At 52.0% G+C, this 19,112-nt stretch overlaps 1 protein-coding gene across 1 annotated transcript in view; it reads left to right on the top strand.

Annotated features, from left to right (window-relative positions):
- The window catches only part of LRFN2 (leucine rich repeat and fibronectin type III domain containing 2), a 39,312-nt gene extending 30,141 nt beyond the window's left edge, over positions 1 to 9,171 (top strand). The window contains exon 2 of the mRNA XM_007085225.3: positions 8,020 to 9,171. Within this exon, the coding sequence (XP_007085287.3) occupies positions 8,020 to 8,998 (979 nt within the window). The 3' untranslated portion in view covers positions 8,999 to 9,171. The remainder of the gene's footprint in view (positions 1 to 8,019) is intronic.
- Positions 9,172 to 19,112: the final 9,941 nt, after the last annotated feature.

Genomic DNA, 19,112 nt, shown 5'->3' with positions numbered 1-19,112 from the left:
AGAACAGTGTTTGACATACAGCAAGTGTTCGATAAATATAAGCTGTCGTGGTAGCAATACACGATTTTTTTTTTATTATTGCTGTCAGTTAGCCTGACTCTTAAGACTCACTTCCTGCCAAAGTCGGATTCTGCACAGTTCAGTTCAAGGTAATTCAGTATAGGGAGGCTCATGCTCCACGGTCTGACGACCCGGGCTTACAGCACTGGCTCAGCCATTTTCCGGCGGTGTGCACTTGAGCAGGTGACCCGTATGCCTGAGCCTCAGTCTCTTCGTCTGTAACATGGGGATAATTATTCCCACCGAGAGCGCCCGTGCACGGAATCAAAGAGACCGTGTCTGTCAAGTGCCCAGCACGTGGTAGGTACTCCGTAAGTTGTATGCAGGATAGAAGCGGCCTGGTCTCCTTTCCACCTTGCGGTTTGTGCAGGATGCAAACAGGCCCCTTTGGGGGCTTGTGGAAAGAAGGAGAGGGTGGGGAGCGGGGACGCTTGCCTCGGTTTAATGAGGCTCTTTCATGTGCCCCGAGATCTCGCGGCCGGCCAGAGAGGTTGGCAGGCTGGCGCTTCTCTGAAGAGCCGGATAATGAGGGTGCAGAGCCGGGGAAGTGGAGTAAGGCAGCTTGACGTGGCTTCTCCAAATTAGTGCTGGGGCTCAGCGGGCAGCCGTGGTGCATCACGGACGAGGGGACCTGCACCTGCAAAGAAGTGGTGCTGGGGGAGCTGAGGGGCTGGGGGCTGGAGATAAAAAGAGGTGCATTTGCTGACAACTCCAAGAAAGCAGAGATTGTGTTTCTTGCGTCGATACCAGCACCAGTGTCTTCCTCTTCCACACATACACACTCAGCCCTCTGGGCTGTCACCCATGTACGCAGGTAGCAAGCCCCCCAGGCCCTCCCTGTCCCATCTGCAGAGCCTGCACTAGTCAGGAGAGCCTAAGGCTGCTGCAAATGGCTGCAAACACAGAAAGCCTCAAACGCAATCAAAGTTGATGTCTCGCTCTCCTGAGAGTCCAGGGCGGTAAACCGGGTTAGTCAGGAGGCCTTCTTCACCTGGAGATGCGGGCAGCAGCTTCCACCACCCCTCGGGCCTTGCTGTCACCCACCTGGTCGGGTCACCACACCCCGAGTCTGGCCGCAGAAAGGAAAGAGAGCTCGGGGCAGGCAGTCCCTCTCGTTTAAGGCCTGGTTCGGGGCGGGGAACACATCCTGTTTGCCAGAATGTACCACTTGGAATCCCCTAACTGCAAGGGAGACGGGGGAATGTGGTCCAGAGCGAGCTCAGGGAGGAGGGAGTAGGTCTGGTAGTCAGCTCGCAGGCTTTGTGCTGAGACCCAGGCAGAGACTCAGCGTGTCTCCCATTTGTTCCCGGATGCCCCCAGTGCCTTTAACGGGAGCAGTTAGGAAAGAGCAGGCCTGGTCTGCAAGTGACTCTGGGAGAGGTCACACGGGAGTCACCTCAGAAGTGTCAGGGACATGCAAGAGTGTCTGAAGGGGGTGAGGCCTGGGCCGCAGAGGGGCAGAGCAGTGACTAACATTGCCTGGGACCAGAACCCTTACGTACTATATATATATGTGTGAACACCTACACACACACACACACACACACACACACACACACTCAGCTCTCAGATGGCACTGAGACACACAGATGTGTTCTACACACTTTGTTTCACACATGCACACATGTGCCCGCACTGACACACCCATACACATCCCTAAAGGTTGCCAGGAGGCCACGCGGTGAGCCTCAAGGCTATAGAAAAATGCCTCTCTGGAAAGACCTCCGCAGGACCAGCCGGTGTCTGAGAGTCACCATTAGCCAGCCGTCATATTTAAATAAGATTCGCTCGCATTTGTCTAGACCTTAACATTTAACATAGCACTCTTTCATTCACTCAACTGTGGGGTAAATATTTACTCAGCAGTGACTCTGGGCCAGATACCATGATTGACAGTGGGGATAGAAGTGAGTAAGACATAAGACGTGGCCCCTGGCCTCCAGGGAGCCAGAGAAGAGCTCTAAGGGAGGAATGCAGGGAGGGCGCTGGGAGAGGAGGGCAGGGGCAGCTCTCGGTGGGGGGGCGGGGGGGGGCAGACATGACGTCTGGGTCAGGCCTCAAGGGCCGTGGTCACCAGGTGGAGAAAGATAGGTGATTTCCAGGAAGAGGGGCTGCTAGATGCAAAGGGGTCAAGGCGGCTTATGTGGGGAGTGGGGAGTCACTCAGAGAAAGTGGCACAGTGCTTCCCGAAGCTGGAGTTTCCACGAGGTTAGGCCAAGATGTGCTGCCGCCGACAGGAAGCCATGATGGTCTTTTCCCAAAGTGAAAGGGGAAAATGATAATAGGCAGAACATTCTCGTCATGGAAAGGTTACCTCCTGTGCCACATAGGATTCAGTCAGGATTTATTGAGAAGAATAAAGCTCGCTTTAGATCTAAGGGGGAATTCAGTACAGGGGTTGGGCTACACAGGGGTTGGAATTGCTGGGGAGGGGTGTCAACAACAGGGCACAGTGAGGCACCCAGGGATTGGCTACAGCTACTACCACCCATCCACCCCCACCCAGTGGTGGGAAGCACTGGAGACGGAATGACCAGAACCTGAGATCCAAATCTATCTGGCATGAACCAGAACCCCAGGAGCTGGGATCACAGAGTGGGCTCAGGAACTGATGGGAAACCACCACCAGAGGCAGAAAAAGAGGAAGAAACAGCTGGCGTCTCCTCTTCCTCCCACCCTCCTTCCAGTGCCCCCATTGGCCAACTGCTCCTGGAAGCCCCGGGCCAAGGAGCCTGGGAACAGGCAAAGGAGCCTGGGAAATGTAGTTCCTTGCCACACAGAGTGGGGACAGGTGAAAGGAAGACAGACCTGACAGCAAATAGTGGGATAACCGGCATGCTCCTATGATTCCCTCCTAAGCCTCCGGCATCAGCTGTAGACAACAGCTATAGATATGTCTGGCAGTATGAAGCTGAATGAACGAATGCCAAAGGAATATTAATAGGGAAAAAGAAAAACAACCCAGGAGCAGCCACGTACTCCTGTTTTGTTTTTCCTGGGTAAGTGCTTGGGGTTGCAGCCTTAAATTGTGCTTTAGAACACGCGAGCTTAGTTACATTTAATGTGTTGGGGCAACTTAACTTAAAATAGCAATTCATGTTTTCTGCTAACAGAGATGTCGCTGGTTTCCGTGATGGAGAGAAACCTATGAGGATTTCAGCATGTGTCTTTTGCAAGGAGGGCTGTGACCTGATGGCTGTGCCAGATATACTGCGTGGCCTCTCCAGATCCCCTCTTCTATACTGCTGTGTGCCCTGGAAGGCTGACCAGTGTGCAGCCACGAGCCCCAGCTTTTGGTTGGGGTCAGCCAAAGAGAGCAACAGCAGAAGGTGGGGAGGAGGGAGGAGAGGAGGATACTCATTTGGCCAGTCCCCGCGCTGTAAGGTTGCCCCTGGCTGCCTCTGTCCCTCAACCAAATTTTCTATTCCAGTGTGTTGGCCCCAGAGGACATCTGGCAATGTGTGGAGACATCTTTGGTCATCACAACTGGAGATGCTACTCATGTCCAGGCAGTAGAGGCCAGGGATGCTGCAATCATCCTACAGTGCCCGCGACAGCCCCAACAACAAAGAATTTTCGGCCCAAAGTGTCATCAGTGCCGAGGCTGAGAATCCCTACTCTGGATCAGTCCCTCTCAAGCTAGTCATAGTGAGGGATTTGCGCTGTTTCCCAATCTGTTGGAGACCAATGCTTTTATAAGAATGTAATGGAAATAAGTTATCACAAAAAGTGATCATGCACTGGGATGTCATGCCGATGCCAAATTGCTAGAAAACTTTCATAATGCTTACTCTGAATTTCTGTACTCTCTGTTCATGGACCTGTGGGCCACACACAGAGTAGCTCTGCTTGGCCTGCATGGGTCTTTCTCCTTCCTGAATCTGGTGACCTCCCCTTGATATGCTCAGGGCTAGATTGAGTAACAGCTTGGCTGCTATCAACCCTGGGTTATGACAGGATCCCTTGTGGTCCCCCATCCCCAAATCTACCCCTTTGTAATGAGGTCCTTGTAACATATCCCTCTGTGTGTGTGCCTTCTGCCCCTAAAGAACCCAGCTGATTCCGAGGTGTTTTCCTAAAGACCGTGGGCAGAGTCAGAGGGTGTGTGAATGGAAGGACAAGAGTGTGATGGGCAGTCCGGTTTGGGAGCCCAGCTCGGGAGCTTGGCCTGTCTCTTGTAGGTCATGGGCAGCCCTTGAAGAATGTTTCAGTGGGCAAGGGGCATGGCCAGAGTTGTTTCAGATGGAGCACTCTGGGGATGGCGGTGCTGAGCATGGACTTTAAGGGAGCACGGGTGGAGGCAGGGAGGCCGTTTGGAGGCTGCTGCATTCAGGCACACCAGAGACGGTAGGACCTAAGCAAAAGTGTGTGTGTGGAGAGGGAAGGCAGGGAGAAGTCCAGAAGGAGAACCTGCCACCACAGTGCCCGTGGGGCATGGACAGCAGTGAAGGGGGACCCAGGCTCTCCACCTCTCACGGGGAGGATCGGCAGTTGATTGTGTTGTGGGGCATGAGCAGGTAGACAGGGCCACCCGGGCCAGAGATGAGTTCAGTTCTGTCACTAGAGTTTTAATAGTGCCCATTTCACATGACTTTCTCACGCAGCTCATCTCCCTGACTGCCTGGGGTGGGAAGCAGTCTTGCTTAGAAGTGTGGGCTCTGAGTCCCCGAGGATCCAGATCTGGCCTCAGCTCCACCACTCCCCCAAGGGAGGGGAAGCGACAACTGCTTAACGTCCCCCTTCCCTAAATTGGGAATGATGATAATGACTCCCTCCGGGGGCTGTCAGGAGGGTTAAGTGAGATAATGTGCGCAGACTTCCAGGCACAAGGTTAGTGTTCGGCAATTACCGTTTTTTTGGCAAAGGCGGACTTGACTGCCAAGGCTATTTGGAGCCAGCTGGCTCTGGCTCTCCTGTAAGTAGACACACACACGCACACACACACACACACACACAGGAACCAGGAGCTGCTTCCCTGCTCTTAATCCTGGAAGGTAGTCCCTTTCCTCCGCCTTGTTGCTGACAGGCCAGTTAAGGTCCAAAGCTTTTCCAGCCCAACCCCTCATCCCTGGTGCCAAGGATCTGCCTCGCCCTATCGCACCTCTGTCAACAACACAGCCCTTTGGGGCTTCATCACCTTCTGATCTTGCCTGATTTGGGAAGCAGGGACTGGGGGGTGGTGGGGAGAGGCCAGGCAGGGTCCTGCCCAAACAAAGTTGCCCTGAGGCCTCAGGAAAATAGGGCAGTGTCTGAGAGGCAGGATGGCTCAGTAGTCAGGAGTGGGGGCCCTGAGGCCCAACTGCCTGGTTCAGATCCCAGCACTGTCAGTTACTAGCTGGGTGCCCTTGGGGAGGCAGCTTAACCTTTCTGTGCCTCTGGTTCTTGTCTGTCTAATGGAGATGACAATTGTTATTATGAGTATTAATCCCCTTAAAGATCTCAGAACAGTGCCTGGCACGTAGTAAGCCAGCCCTCGGTGTTAACTCCTCTTTTTCTTTATTATTAATCAGCAGTAGTGGTAGTCTGCTTTCCAGGAGGAGACAGCCAAACTCCGATAGGATTTCTGGGCTCATGGTCCATCCCCCGTGTCCTGGGATCGTTGCAAAGGTTGAATGCCATACTGAATGTGGAAACCCTGTCACACAACAGGTGTTCAGTAAACGAGCTGGGCCATCCCCTCCTCGAATGGACGTGCTCTTACATTACTCATGTCCCAGCAAGGTGCTGGGTGGCGCGAATTTGGAGCCAAATGCTAGCTGTATATGTTTGCCTCTTACCTCAGCACCTCTTCCTTCCTGTCTGCAGAGTAAGGATTGCGAGAGTGGCCACCTTGGAGAGTTGCTGTAGGACTAAGGGAGTTAATAGACAGAAAATAGGGCCTGGCCTACAGTTGACACGTAGTGTTGGCTCTTACTGTCGTCTGTGTTCTGGGTGTATACAGCTCCTGCCTCTCCAACTTACATCATTAGCTTGGAGGGGAAGCGAAGTGGGGCCTGTGGGGCCCTGGTCACATAGGACTCCTTGGGCTCTGCCCAGTGGGTGGCCCAGCAGACCAGAGATCCTATTGGAGGAGGAGTGTGAGCCCCGGTGGTGTTCTGGGCGCTGTTCCAAGGAAGGGGTGGCTGACAGGCCACAGGCTGGGGCGGGCTTTTCAGTGAGATGAGGAAAAATGCCCCCATGTTTATCACATGGTAAGGAGCAAGCCCAGACTATGGGCCTAGAAACTAGCGTTAAAGGCCAGTGGCCCCTCCTAGCAGTCCTAGCTGTGTGACTTCAGGCCAGTCACTTCACCTCTCTGAGTCTTGGCCATTCCTCCTCTGTCATGACAGCACCAGTCCCTATCCTCACAGGGTTGCCGTGATGCCCAGGTGAAACAGATAGACCCAAGGGGCTGGCCTGTAGGCCTGGCAATTGTGCAACTCCCCCTCCCCCCTGTCCCGTCCCCCACCTCTCCCCCCCCCCCGCAGCCCCAGCCCCAGCCCCACCACCCTACCTCTTATAGCTATGGGCCAGGGGCGGGGCTGGGGACAAAGTTTCCTCCCCTGTGGCTTCCCCATCAGCAGAGCAGGCTGGGAGAATGAGGAGGGAGGCAACAGCCTCTGGGGCTGCCCACTGACGGGATGTCAATAAATGCCTGTCAGCTCCGATCCTGCACGCTGAGTTCCCTGGTGGAAGTTTTCAGGCTCCGGTATTTCATATTTGAGATCTCAATTAAGCTGCCTGGCTCTGGTTTGAGGGGTTGACGGGTGCTGATGGAGCCCTTGAGTAGTAGGGGACTGGAGAACAGAGGGCCCTTTGGGAGGAGGGGCGGTGGGAAAGGCAGAGAGGGACGTGGCCCCTCCAGGTCTAGGTGAATCTCTCTGCAGGAGTGTTTATGGGGTGACACAGGCATGGTCTCCTGAGATGTCACAAGGCCTGATACCCAGACAGGGCCTTAGAGATCAAGGTTTACCTCCAGGCTGCCGGAGGGGCCAGGCGGGAGAGGCCCAGGAGAGTGGACGGGCCCCAGCATGGGACACTGCTGCCCCACCAGAGCCTCCCAGAGCCGAGGGACCAGTCCAGGCCTCCCCAAGCAGAGAATCTCTTTCCAGGCCTCTCTGGATGAGGCTGGCCCGCTATGCCCATGACGGAGGAATCATCCCTTCTCTCTGGGAAGCAGAATCGCCCTCCCATCTTCAACGTCGTGTGGTGCCCCTCACCTCTGTCAACACCCTCGCCCCGCTTCCAGTTCTCTTCTGCTTAGACTCTTTCTAGCCGGTTTGCAGCAGCAAGCATTCTCCCTGCACAGCGCAGGCCCAGGGAGGGGCTCCGGTCGGTCGTGTGGATGAATCTCCAGGACACAAAAAGGGGTAGAGTCCCCGGGCGACTCGAGCAGGGCCAGGGTGGGCCTGGCGCCCACCACCTCCCAGAGTCTGAGGGAACCATGGAGTCAGGCTGGGGGAGGGGGCTCCCTTGGTTTAGTCTCTGCTTCTGCAGCCTTTAACCTCTCTGCCTCTCTGTGTCTCTCCCTCTGCCCCTCCCGTGTTTCCTCTCCCATCTCTTTCCCCGAGGCATCCCCCTTCTTCTCTGTACCTCCATCTCTTAACCACCCTCCACATCCCTGGCCTTTGTATTTCTACACCTGGTCTGCGTGTGCACCTCTCGCTGACCCCTCTACCCCCGAAACTCTGTCACTGCCTTTTTCATCCCCCCTCCCCCCCCGTCCCTCTCTGGCTCCTTATCTGCACCCCTCACCTCCCACCTCTCGGACTCCTTCACCACTTCCTGTCAACTTCCTGTCACCTGCCCTCCCTTCCTTTTCCTGTCTCTTCACCTGTCCCTCTCTCCTCTGCTCCACCTCATTCCCTCTGTGTCCCTGTGTCTGTCTCTCCCTCTCCCTGCCTCTCCTGTCCTCGTCACTCTCTATTACCGCCTCTGCCGACCCTCACCGTCCTCCCCCTCTGCGTCCACCCACCCCAGGATGATCCCAGCCTCCAACAAGGCCTTCGTGGTCAACAACCTGGTGTCAGGAACCGGCTACGACCTGTGCGTGCTGGCCATGTGGGACGACACGGCCACGACGCTCACAGCCACCAACATCGTGGGCTGCGCCCAGTTCTTCACCAAGGCTGACTACCCACAGTGCCAGTCGATGCACAGCCAGATCCTGGGTGGCACCATGATCCTGGTCATCGGTGGCATCATCGTGGCCACACTCCTGGTCTTCATCGTCATCCTCATGGTGCGCTACAAGGTCTGCAACCAGGAGGCCCCAGGCAAGCTGGCAGCTGCCGCGGTCAGCAACGTGCACTCGCAGACCAACGGGGCCCCGCCGCCCCCTCTGGCCAGCGCGCCCAGCGGGGCACCCGTGCCGGGGCCGCCCAAGGTGGTGGTGCGCAATGAGCTCGTGCACTTCAGTGCCAGCCTGGCCCGAGGCAGCGACTCCTCTTCCTCCAGCTCCCTGGGCAGCGGGGAAGCCGCAGGGTTGGGACGGGGCCCCTGGAGGCTCCCCCCGCCTGCTCCCCGCCCCAAGCCCAACCTTGACCGCCTGATGGGGGCCTTTGCCTCCCTGGACCTCAAGAGTCAGAGAAAGGAGGAGCTGCTGGACTCCAGGACTCCGGGCGGGAGAGGGTCTGGGACATCGGCCAGGGGCCACCACTCGGACCGAGAGCCGCTGCTGGGGCCGCCTGCGGCCCGGGCCAGGAGCCTGCTCCCCTTGCCCCTGGAGGGCAAGGCTAAGCGCAGCCACTCCTTCGACATGGGGGACTTTGCCGCTGCAGCTGCGGCAGCCGGAGGGGTCGCCCCGGGTGGCTACAGCCCCCCTCGGAGGGTCTCGAACATCTGGACAAAGCGCAGCCTCTCTGTCAATGGCATGCTCTTGCCCTTTGAGGAGAGTGACCTGGTGGGGGCCCGGGGAACATTTGGCAGCTCCGAGTGGGTGATGGAGAGCACGGTGTAGGCCCGTAGGGCGGGAGGTGGAGGGGGGCTCCTCCTCTCACCCTTGCAGGGTGGATAAAGGGGAAAGAATCTATACTGGCAAGTCTTTGTGGAGTTTCCATGGTGATGTTTACATCCAGGGACAGTCTCGTCTCCCTGTCAACGCCCCCACCACCACCCACACCCCCTTCCAGGCCTGTCCCCCCCCCCACCCACCCAGCCGGGGTGTGCTCAGGGAAAGCGGACTCGATCGCTAAAATGTCGGACTGAGCCCTGAGTGTTTGGAAAGGCGGACTCCCTCCTTTCTAATCACGAATGTAGCGTGTAAGCAAGCGGCTTTGGATTGCTTATGGCTCCAGTGTTGTTTTTATTCTTCAACTTATTTTTCCCACTTCCCAGACTCCTCCTCTTCATTCACACAGATCACGGAGAATTTACTCTTCGTGCGAGAGCGGGTTCCCAGCAGCCCCGGTAGTGGGAGATTATCTACTGTCAGTTGACAAGAGAAGGGAGCGATTCTGGTCCCACACTTGTTTGGAAGGAAGACTAGGGCATCCCCTGCCCAGACTCCTCATTATTCCCAACCACCTGAGCACTGGGGAGGGATGGGCCCCCACCGCCATGCCTGACCCAGCTTCCTCTGCTAAACATGATGCCCCACAGCCATCACATCAGCTTAAGCCAGAAGGTTAACTTCCAGGACTTATGTGTGGGAAAGAGAGAAGGGCTTTATGAGACCTAAGGGCATAAAGGATGTTAACCTTTGGAATTGCTTTAGGATTTTTACCTCTTTCAGGGGAAGCTGGGACAGAAAGTCCCCATGAGCCTGTGACAGGCCAAGAGGGTTTCTGAGGAAAGCAGAGTGGGATGGCCAAAGGAGCATTGGACTTGGAGTCCAGTGCTCTCCATTCGGGTTCTGGAGCCACCACCGGAGAACCAGCTGATCATACTGGGCAAGACCCTTTTTCTCTTTGGACCTCAGTCTCTTAATTCGCAAAATACTGGATTGTACCAGCTCTTGGGATTCCCTTTAAGTTCTAAGGACAAATGAACTCTTCCATGCCTCTAGATGTTATGGTTTCCAGATCAGCAGTACCAACAGCACAAGCTGGTAGAGCGTCGCTATGCTTCCTCCTGGACACAGAGGAAGTCTTCTAGAGGTTTTGGAGGGGGAGAATCTGAATCTTTTTAGGATGGTAGGGTTTTGAAGTTTGAAGAGGTGTTTGCAAACATCTCATCCTTAGCCCTCTCTCCCTTTCCCCCAGAGCATAAAGGACTTGGCCAAGTTCACACAGTGAGTTAGTGACCAAGTCAGGCCACTTCCTGGGGTGGTGTTTGGGATTCATTATGCTGTCTACACCCTGGCTCGGGCATTTCTGTGTCCAGAGTCCATCCCTTGTCTGTCCTTGAGGAAGGTGGCTCAGGGTGGCACATGGGGGGACGCCTTTCCTGGATGACATCCTTGAGGAGGATCCATCTGTGGAAATGACATATGGCGATGGGAAGGGTACATGGGCTCCTTTCCACAAGGGGCATTAACCTTCACACCCCAGACCATGTCAAGAGGGGGCAGAGGACATATGGCCATGGAGATACTGCATGAGAAGCATCTCGAGGGCTTTCTCCTACATCTCTGTCTCTCTTGCTCTCCATCTTTCAGGTCTCTCCTCATTGCCAACATACTACCTCTCCCTCGGTCTCCCCAACCCATCCTTTGCTCTTCTGAGTCTCCTGCCATTGATCTTTAGCCTCTCTTTTTTTCTTCTCCCTTCTTCCACTTGCCAACCACACCACATACAACATCCAGGTGAGTCCCCTTCTGCTGAAGGGTTCTAATAGGCTCAGACCCGGAGCTGAGCTGGCAGCCCCCAAACCCACCTGGAACACACAAGGAGCTGGTGCGGAACTGTCTATGCAGGATTGCCTTCTGGCTCCAGCCCAGGAGCCTCCAAATCCCTTGTCTTTGTCCTTCTCCACTGACCCAGATCCCTCCTGCCTCCTCTCTCCTCCCTTCTACTCTCCTGTCTTCATACTTGTCCTTCCTGTGACTCTCTGCCTTCCCCAGTCCCTTTCTGGTCCTGACAAAGTCATTAACAGATCAGGCCAGTCTCTTCCCGACACAAGTTAATTTTCCAGGACAGTCCCGGGGCCAGAGCACATGTCTTCCCCCATCATGGTGGCAACCACAAAATTGGGTGACTAGAAAGGAAATCTCTCCTTCCCTCCCTCTTCCCCTGCCCGAGTTTTTCTTCTCTCCTTTTCCTCTCTGAACCTTTCTCCTTCAGTCTTTCTAAATGTAGCCATTGAGGAATTGAGCCCAAATACCACCTTTCTTTTTGCCTTTGGGTTCAGACACCCAGAGGGAAAATGGTGGACACCGGAAGAGGAGGAACCAACTGTCTACTCCTGTCAGTGACCCCAAGCTCTGTCGTGACATGATATGTACTTGCACTTCTGTTTGTCATGTTTCTGACTGGGGCTTTTGGAAAGCAACATCCCTGTGGTCAGAATATAAATGCCAACTTTCTTTGCTTAAAAAAAATGTACAGTAAAATGTACAGTCTAAAAAACAAAACCAACCACACTTCTTGGGAGAGAGAAAAAAAAGAACATTCTCATATCTGTGAATGTCTGCTGTTCATTTCTCTGGAAACTGCGGTTTTCCGAAGGTGGCTTTGAAGTGACATTTTCTCTTGCACCTGTGTTTATTACTGCCTGGTGGGAGCCTGCTCCCTGCCAAGTTCGTGTATACGATGGGAGCCTTCTGAAATAAGAGAGAATGGGGTCGTCCTTCTGAAATAAAGAATGGTAGAGGGATCTGGAGTGAAGCTCCAGGCGAAGAAGGAATGGTCCGTCCGCAGCTATTCTGACTGTCCCACCTGGTACCTCTCTGTATCTCAAATACCAGCCCTGCCTCCTTTTTCCTGTACTGTGGCCACCACCACACTTAGCCACCAGGGGTGCACAGGTCCCTCCACCCATTTGGTTGAGCCCTGAATGACACTTTTTCAAAAGGGTCTTTTCCTGGGAAATTGGAACAAGGAACCAAAGCATAAACTCAAAGTATAAAAACGAATAAACTTCTGGAACACAGCTTCCCAACCCTAGCTACATCTAATGGCTAGATTAGCACTGTCAGATAGGAATACAGTGTGATCCACAGTCATTTTAAATTTTCCAGTAGTTGCATTAAAGCAAGTATAAAGAAACAGGTGAAATTAATTGTCATAACATATTTTAGCTAATCCAATATATCCCAAATATTATTATCTCAACATGTAATCACTATAAAATTATAAATATGACATTTAAGTTTAGTTCCCCACCACACCACCAAAGTTTTGGAAATCTAGTATGTTTTTTACACTCAGAACACATCTCAGTTCAGACTAGCCATTTGTAAAGTGCTTGAGGGCCACCTGTGACTAGTACTGGTCACCATATTGGACAGTCCGACTGGACATATAATGATTGACTTTCAAGCACAGCTTTGGGGAGGGGAAGGAAACTAACAGTTATTAAGCACCTACAGTTTCCAGGTACTGTGTTGGTACTTGACAGGCATTTCTTACTGAAGCCTCCCAAAGTAGATATTATTATGCTGATTTTACAGATGAAGGGCCTGAGCCCCAGAGGGGTTAAATAACTTGCCCAAGGTCACACAGTAAGTCTGGCTGAAAAGCCTTCGCTCTTCCCATATCATCGCACTGCCTCACCAGTTCTCTCTTCCTCCCTTCAATCCATTATAGATTATATTTTAGAATGATGGAAGTACTCAGATTTACCGCCTAATCTGGAAGCAATTGGTTTGGCCTCCATGTCTGGTAAAATTCTCAGAATGTTGACTCCAGGCAAAGGTCCCTTTGTTAAGTGGTTTCCTCTGAATTCGCACTGGCCTTTCTGGCCCTTCTTGGCCTGTAATGCATTCCCTCCCCTGGCCAGGAAGATCCCCCCAGGCTTCAGAAGGTCTTGCTCAGATCATCCTTGTGATCACCCCTTCTCCTGCCCTGGTGATGTCTAGGAGGTCCCTTGCTTAATAACCTTCTACCTCCAGTCTCACCTAGTCCCCTCTGCCCTGAAAGCCTGTTAACTTCATCCTCATAAGATAGAAAGCCTCACAACAGCTCACTCCAATGACCACACCCATCTTCCCACCTCTTCTTCTTCCTAAACTCTTAGTCCCTACCAGGAGTATGGCTTACCCACCCAGATCCTTCTTCCTGATTGAGAAAAGCTTCAGTTCTCTGATCTTTTGCAAAGAAGAGGTAGCCCAACCTAATTCTTAAGCTTTCTGACCAATAGTCCAACCCCCCTTTCCCCAAATTCTTTTTTTTTAATGTTTGTTTATTGGGGCTCCAGTGTGGCTCAGCCGGTTGAGTATCCAACTTCGGCTCAGGTCCTGATCCCACAGTTTGTGAGTTCGAGTCCTGTATCAGTCTCACTGCTGTCAGCAAAGAGCTCACTTCCAATCCCATGTCTCCCTCTTTCTGTCCCTCCCTTGTTCATGCTCTCTCTCTCTCTCTCTCTCAAAACTAAATAAAACATTAAAAAATAATAAAATAAAATGTTTATTTATTTTGAGAGTGAGAGAATGTGCCCATGCACCAGTAGGGGAGGGGCAGAGAAAGAGGGAGAGAGAGAATCCCAAGCAGGCTCCGAGATGTCAGCACAGAGCCCGATGCGGAGCTAGATCTCACCAACCGGGAGATCATGACCTGAGCAGAAATCAAGAGTCCGACACTTAACTGACTGAGCCACCAGGCACCCCTCCCCAAATTCTTGATAATGATGCATTCTTCAGTTTCCCCTCAAAGGAGATGCTTTCATTTTGCCATCATAACACTCTTGAAATTCCAAGAGAAATGACACACACTTTTTCTTTTTTAAAAGGGATATAATTTCCAGCCAGGTAAAAGGAAGGTCATTGTCTCAGATTTTCCCCTTCCAACACCAGTAATAACTTCTTTCCCACAGTCTGTAGGTACTGAATTTTCCTAAGCAGGGCCTGAGTCCTTCTGTGTCTTCTATTCTCTGTTGTCTGTCTGTCTGCAGTGAGGGTCTGAGCCAGGCGGGGCTTCCTCTGTTCTCGCCACCATTGTGATAGCTACAAATTGCTGCTGGTAAAATCGACACCCTTCTTCAAAAGACAAGACTTGGCAGACAGCGGGCGAAAACCCAACGCATGGTTTTAAATAGCACACCTCGATCCTCAAACCCAGCCGCTCCCTGCGATGCGGTTGGCAGCAGGAAGTTTGTTGTGACAAGGCTTCTCATGGGTAAATACCCGAGGTTTCTACCTTTGCGTAGTAGAATCCGACCCATCCATGTTGCTCTCCCAACACCTAAAAGGAACACGGCTCCCTTCACAGTTTAAAAATACCTGTTTTTGCCTTAAACCCAAGATCTTAGTGATCTGATCTTCTGTGATCTATTTAAGTTTTCCCACCTCACAGCTGGTCAGTGTTTTACTACAAGACTCAGGGTTTCCCTTCCTTGCAGCCTCTGGCAGAGGGAATTGCTATGTTTCCCAACGGACTGTAGAGGGGAGCCCTTTATGTCTCAAGCTACCCTGTGATGCCCATCATGGCCATTTAGCATCTTCTGATGGGCACAGCCATCTTGCCCCATGGCCTCATTTTAGACACTTGGCATCTTTCTTCAGCTCACCAACTCTAGGCAAATGGGTGCAGATTTCAGGCTCCTGCCTGGCTATTTTCTTGTTCTTGTTGGGATCATTGAGCCTCTGGTTCCTTTAGCCAGCAGTCAAATGTGAGCGAGAGCCAGGATTCTGGGCCCGCATCTGGAGTCTCTGTGGGGCTGGGGCAAGAGAGATCTGATTCTCTAATCCCTTTCTGCGCTGCCGGTGCCTCCTGCAGGCACCCGCTTGGTTTCTTAGTGATGAGGGGGTGAAGCTGGAATTTCACCCATCTCCATGGGATCCCCAAACCCATCTGGTCCACAGCCAGTCAGCCCACTGACCAGCCTCCCACGGCCTCAGGCCGCTCCGTCCAGCTGCCCATTTGGTTAAGTGACGATGAGCACACCCCCTCTTCTTTTACCACCTCCTCTGTACCATGTGTTCATGGGTGCTCCCTGGCACACCCAGCAGCGAGTCTAGCATTTATACACGTTGCGGGAGTGAGATTTTTCCCCTGGACATCCCCTATGCTGTATTCAAGATAGCCCCTGTTCCTTGAACCGTTGTTACCTCTGCTAGCTGAACTTCCTGATGCTGTTCCCACGTTGGGAAGAAAAACCTCAGAGCCTCACACCTCCATCACCGACTGGGTACGTCCTGATACAAAGCAGGTGTCTCATTCACTGAGAAGGAATATTATGAAGAAGGAGTTGAGATCTCAGTTACACCCAGTAATCCCTGTTACATACTTTCCACCCATTCCTTTTGGGGATCTCTGGAGGATTACAATTCTGCCCGTCTACCGAGGATGGGCCCGTTGCCTTACCTACCCAGACTAATTACGGGAAAGTTTTATCCCTTCATTAAGTTGACACAAGGTTAGCATTTTCCAAGTGGATATTGAACTGCAAAATTAAATTGCTAATAATAGCCGACATTATTGAGATTTTCCTATGTGCCATGCACTGTTCTAAGATTTTGTTTTTAATATAATCTCAATTTATCATCAAAACAACACAGTGAAGTAGGTATTATTATTAACATTTCTGTTGGAGAAGCTAAGGTAGAGAGGGGTTAAATATCTTGCCCAACATCACATAGTTAAGTGAGTGGCAGAGCTGGATAAACATTCAATAAATGGATTTGTACTGAAGGTACCTGCAGAGCTGCAGAGGTGAATAGAAACACAGTTTGCTGGGTTTCATGTCAAAGGCCTGAACCCTGGCGTGTGAACCTTGAATTCAAGAAGACTGAACCCAGCAGAAAAAGTGAGAGAGGTGGAGAAATCAGTGCTGCATGCATTCAACATGCATTTGCTGACCTGCTCCCACACTGTGCCTGGTTTTAAAAGAAAGCAAAATAAAAGTAAAGGACACTGTGCATGCCCTTGAGGGCCTTCTATGTTTCCCTGAGGGGCAGGGACATGAGCTAGTTTCTGGATCTCTGATTTTACAAGATGACTCTGTTTTCATTTATTTTAAGATAACGTATAGCTTCAGGGAACCCACTATCCAGGAGGTGATGGATGGATGAATGGATGGACGGATTGGCCAGAACCACATGCCCAAGGCGGCACTTCTGGCTGGAAGCATTAGCTAGGTTTTAAGTTCCAAAGGAACTTGACATGGCGGGGGGGTGGGGGGGGGTGGGGGGGGGTGTTTACTGGCTCTGTGCCAAACACGTGCCCCAGTCAGGACTGAAATCCTGTGTCTTATCAAGCAGGGGTGGAAGGAGGCAAGTGGCTCTCCACGGGAGCTTTTAAACAGGGATGGGGGGCAGGATGGAGAGAACAAAGAGAGGCAGTTGCAGAGAACTGGGTTTGGGGGTCCTGAGTAACCCAAGGCAAGTACAATTGCTCCTGTGGGTGAGGGGCCATTCTGTGGGAGTAGCTGGATTCAGAGCCATTTCTTGGTTCTAGTTTCCTTTCTGGTAAAGTACCAATGGTAAGTATGGACTTTGGTAAGTACGCCTCAGAAGTACTGTGTAGTTCTATAGATCACACTTGAGATTGGCTATTATCATAGCCATTATTATTAATGATATGCATCATTGAAAACATTAGTATAAATTACAGAGAATTAGTGATGATATTAGGTATCTCAGACTCAGAGAATCTCAGGGCTGCCAGAGCCATCAGACGCCATCCACTTGAGCCTCCCTCGATGGGTATTAGAATCTTCTGTTCGATATCCATGGAAACTGTTATTAATCTTATTACAAGCAAGACTGTGCATGATGAATTTCAGAATTCACCCCGGCAGGAAGTGGCTCCCTGTACTCCAATCAGATCAAGGCCCGATGGTTATGGCTCTGTGTTCCTGGTGGGCCTTGCGGAGCCATCATTCCTGCCTTCATAAGAAATGCAGAGGCCAGACAGAAAGCAGCTGTGGCCAGAATAGTGGTAGGAAACTGGGTACAGAGCCAGGACCTTAGCTGAGAAAATCTCGGAGGGGGAGATGCTGTCCCCTTGACAAATCAGCCCTGGTCTCCATGACACTGAGAAAAGGCAGGAGGCAAGAAAGGGGCAGGAAACACATGGTAGCCTCTGCAGCCCCTAATGCTCCTTCATGTTCCAAGATCCTCAGTCCCAACAGCAGCAAGGAGGACCTGAAAAATCTCTGACCTCACCGCTGGGCTCCCTCACTTATCACTTCCCCAATCCCTGCTCACCCTTTATCCTTGTTCCAAGTCTGGCATAAAAGCCAAAATCTAACAATGGGACTCTGGAATGACATAAAGGCTACCACCAAGTCCTCCCAGCCGCTTTCTCCATTTCTCTGGGTTAACAGACATTTTCCCTTATAGGATGTAAGTGCTCATGCTCTGCCAGATGCCAGGTAAATCACCTAGGGACAGTACTTGAGTTAGGGGTGAGTTCTTCCCAATGGGATGGTAGGAGGACCTGAAGCAGCCCACTGACCAGCCCTTTCCACCTCTCCTTAACATCCAGGTCCCCTCCAGCACAAACATGGTGAAAAGTGGCTCCCAGTTTGGTCTTTACTTCTCAGTCATCACATTAGTCCCCACTGGAATGAAGAAGGAATTTTAGAGGAATACTCCACCTCATCCAGCAGTGGATGGCTGGGCAGGCCCCTTGGGTAGAGCTGACACTTCACAGTTACTTGAGGGAGAAGTGAGGTACAGCAGAACACGTGGCTGGGGATAGGGTGACCCCCCACGCAAAGAGCCTGGCTTCCATGATGAAGGCAAATGGAGAGGACTGTGGGTCACTGCAGAGGGAGGATGTGGGGAGGGCCCCAGCAGCCATCAAGTAAAGGAGTCTAATTCTTCCTTGATCCTCACATTTTTTGCAGGGTTCTGATGAGACTCTGCCTTCTGAGGAATTCTGCAAACAGGGTTAGTTTAGTTCAGCCTTGGCCGGTATCATTAGGGAAGCAGAGCTTGGGACTTTTCTGGGACTTTTCCTCTTGAGCTCTAGAGCCCTCTATCTCCCCTGAGGTATGGAAAATGGGGATCTGTGCCAGGTATGAGAAAACAAGATACTCTTGCCTGAGCCCCTCCGCCTTTGGTTTGGGGTAGAAAGCAAGATGGAGGGGGTTGAGACAAGAGTATCTGATTCCAGGGGTGGTCAGCTGGGCTTTCTTCCCTACATCCAGACTTGTCTGCAGAATGGTGGGGGAGAAAGCCAAGTGGAGACATTTGAGATATATACAGTCCACAGCAGAGCTAGAGAGGTTGTACAGCATCCCGCTGTTTCAAGTAAATTCTTTCAGATGGATTACCATGACTTCCATTTCTTTTTTTTAAGTTGATTTATTTATTTTGAGAGAGAGAGAGAAGCAGAGAGAGAATCCCAAGCAGACTCTGAAGTACCAGCGTGGAGCCCTACTCAGGGCTCTAACTCACGAACCATGAGATCATGACCTGAGCCAAAATTAAGAGCTGGATGCTTACCCAACTGAGCCACCCAGGCGCCCCATGCCTTCCATCCCTTACCCCAAAACTCAGATTTACGCATCACTGCTTTCCCCAGTTTACAGCTTTTCCAACCTGAAGATGTAAGTTATTTATTTGGGATTTTTTTTCCAAGTTCTTATAGAGCTTATGGAGCAGAAGGGGTTCTCAAATGAAACCTTCAGACCCCAGAACTGGTGTTCCCATCACACTATACCCCCCCCCCACACACACACACACTCACTCGGCCATTACAGTGATGCCCACTTGCTGCAGAAAATAGAAGTGAAGGCCGAGAAGGCACCCAGAGAAAGGAAACAAAATATCCACACAGCAAGAGAACAACCAAGTCTGGGAGAGATACAAAAGGATATAGGGCTCTTGAGAGTTGCAGTATGAGTCTGGGAAGGGTGGCTCTGCCAGGAATGTTCCATGAGCATGAAGATCTCTCAGCCCTCCAGTCCCACCCTGGGTAGGATAGGGGTCAGAGACCACGGTCCGCTATTGGCTAAGCAAAGGAAGGGGGGAGGTGAGAGGGATCAGGCAAGCACGAGTAAGGAAGAGGTGAGGGGCAGAATCAGAG

The sequence above is a fragment of the Panthera tigris genome, chromosome B2, assembly GCF_018350195.1.
Source record: "Panthera tigris isolate Pti1 chromosome B2, P.tigris_Pti1_mat1.1, whole genome shotgun sequence".
Classification (NCBI taxonomy): domain Eukaryota; kingdom Metazoa; phylum Chordata; class Mammalia; order Carnivora; family Felidae; genus Panthera; species Panthera tigris.
This window is presented reverse-complemented; position numbering and strand designations above follow the sequence as displayed.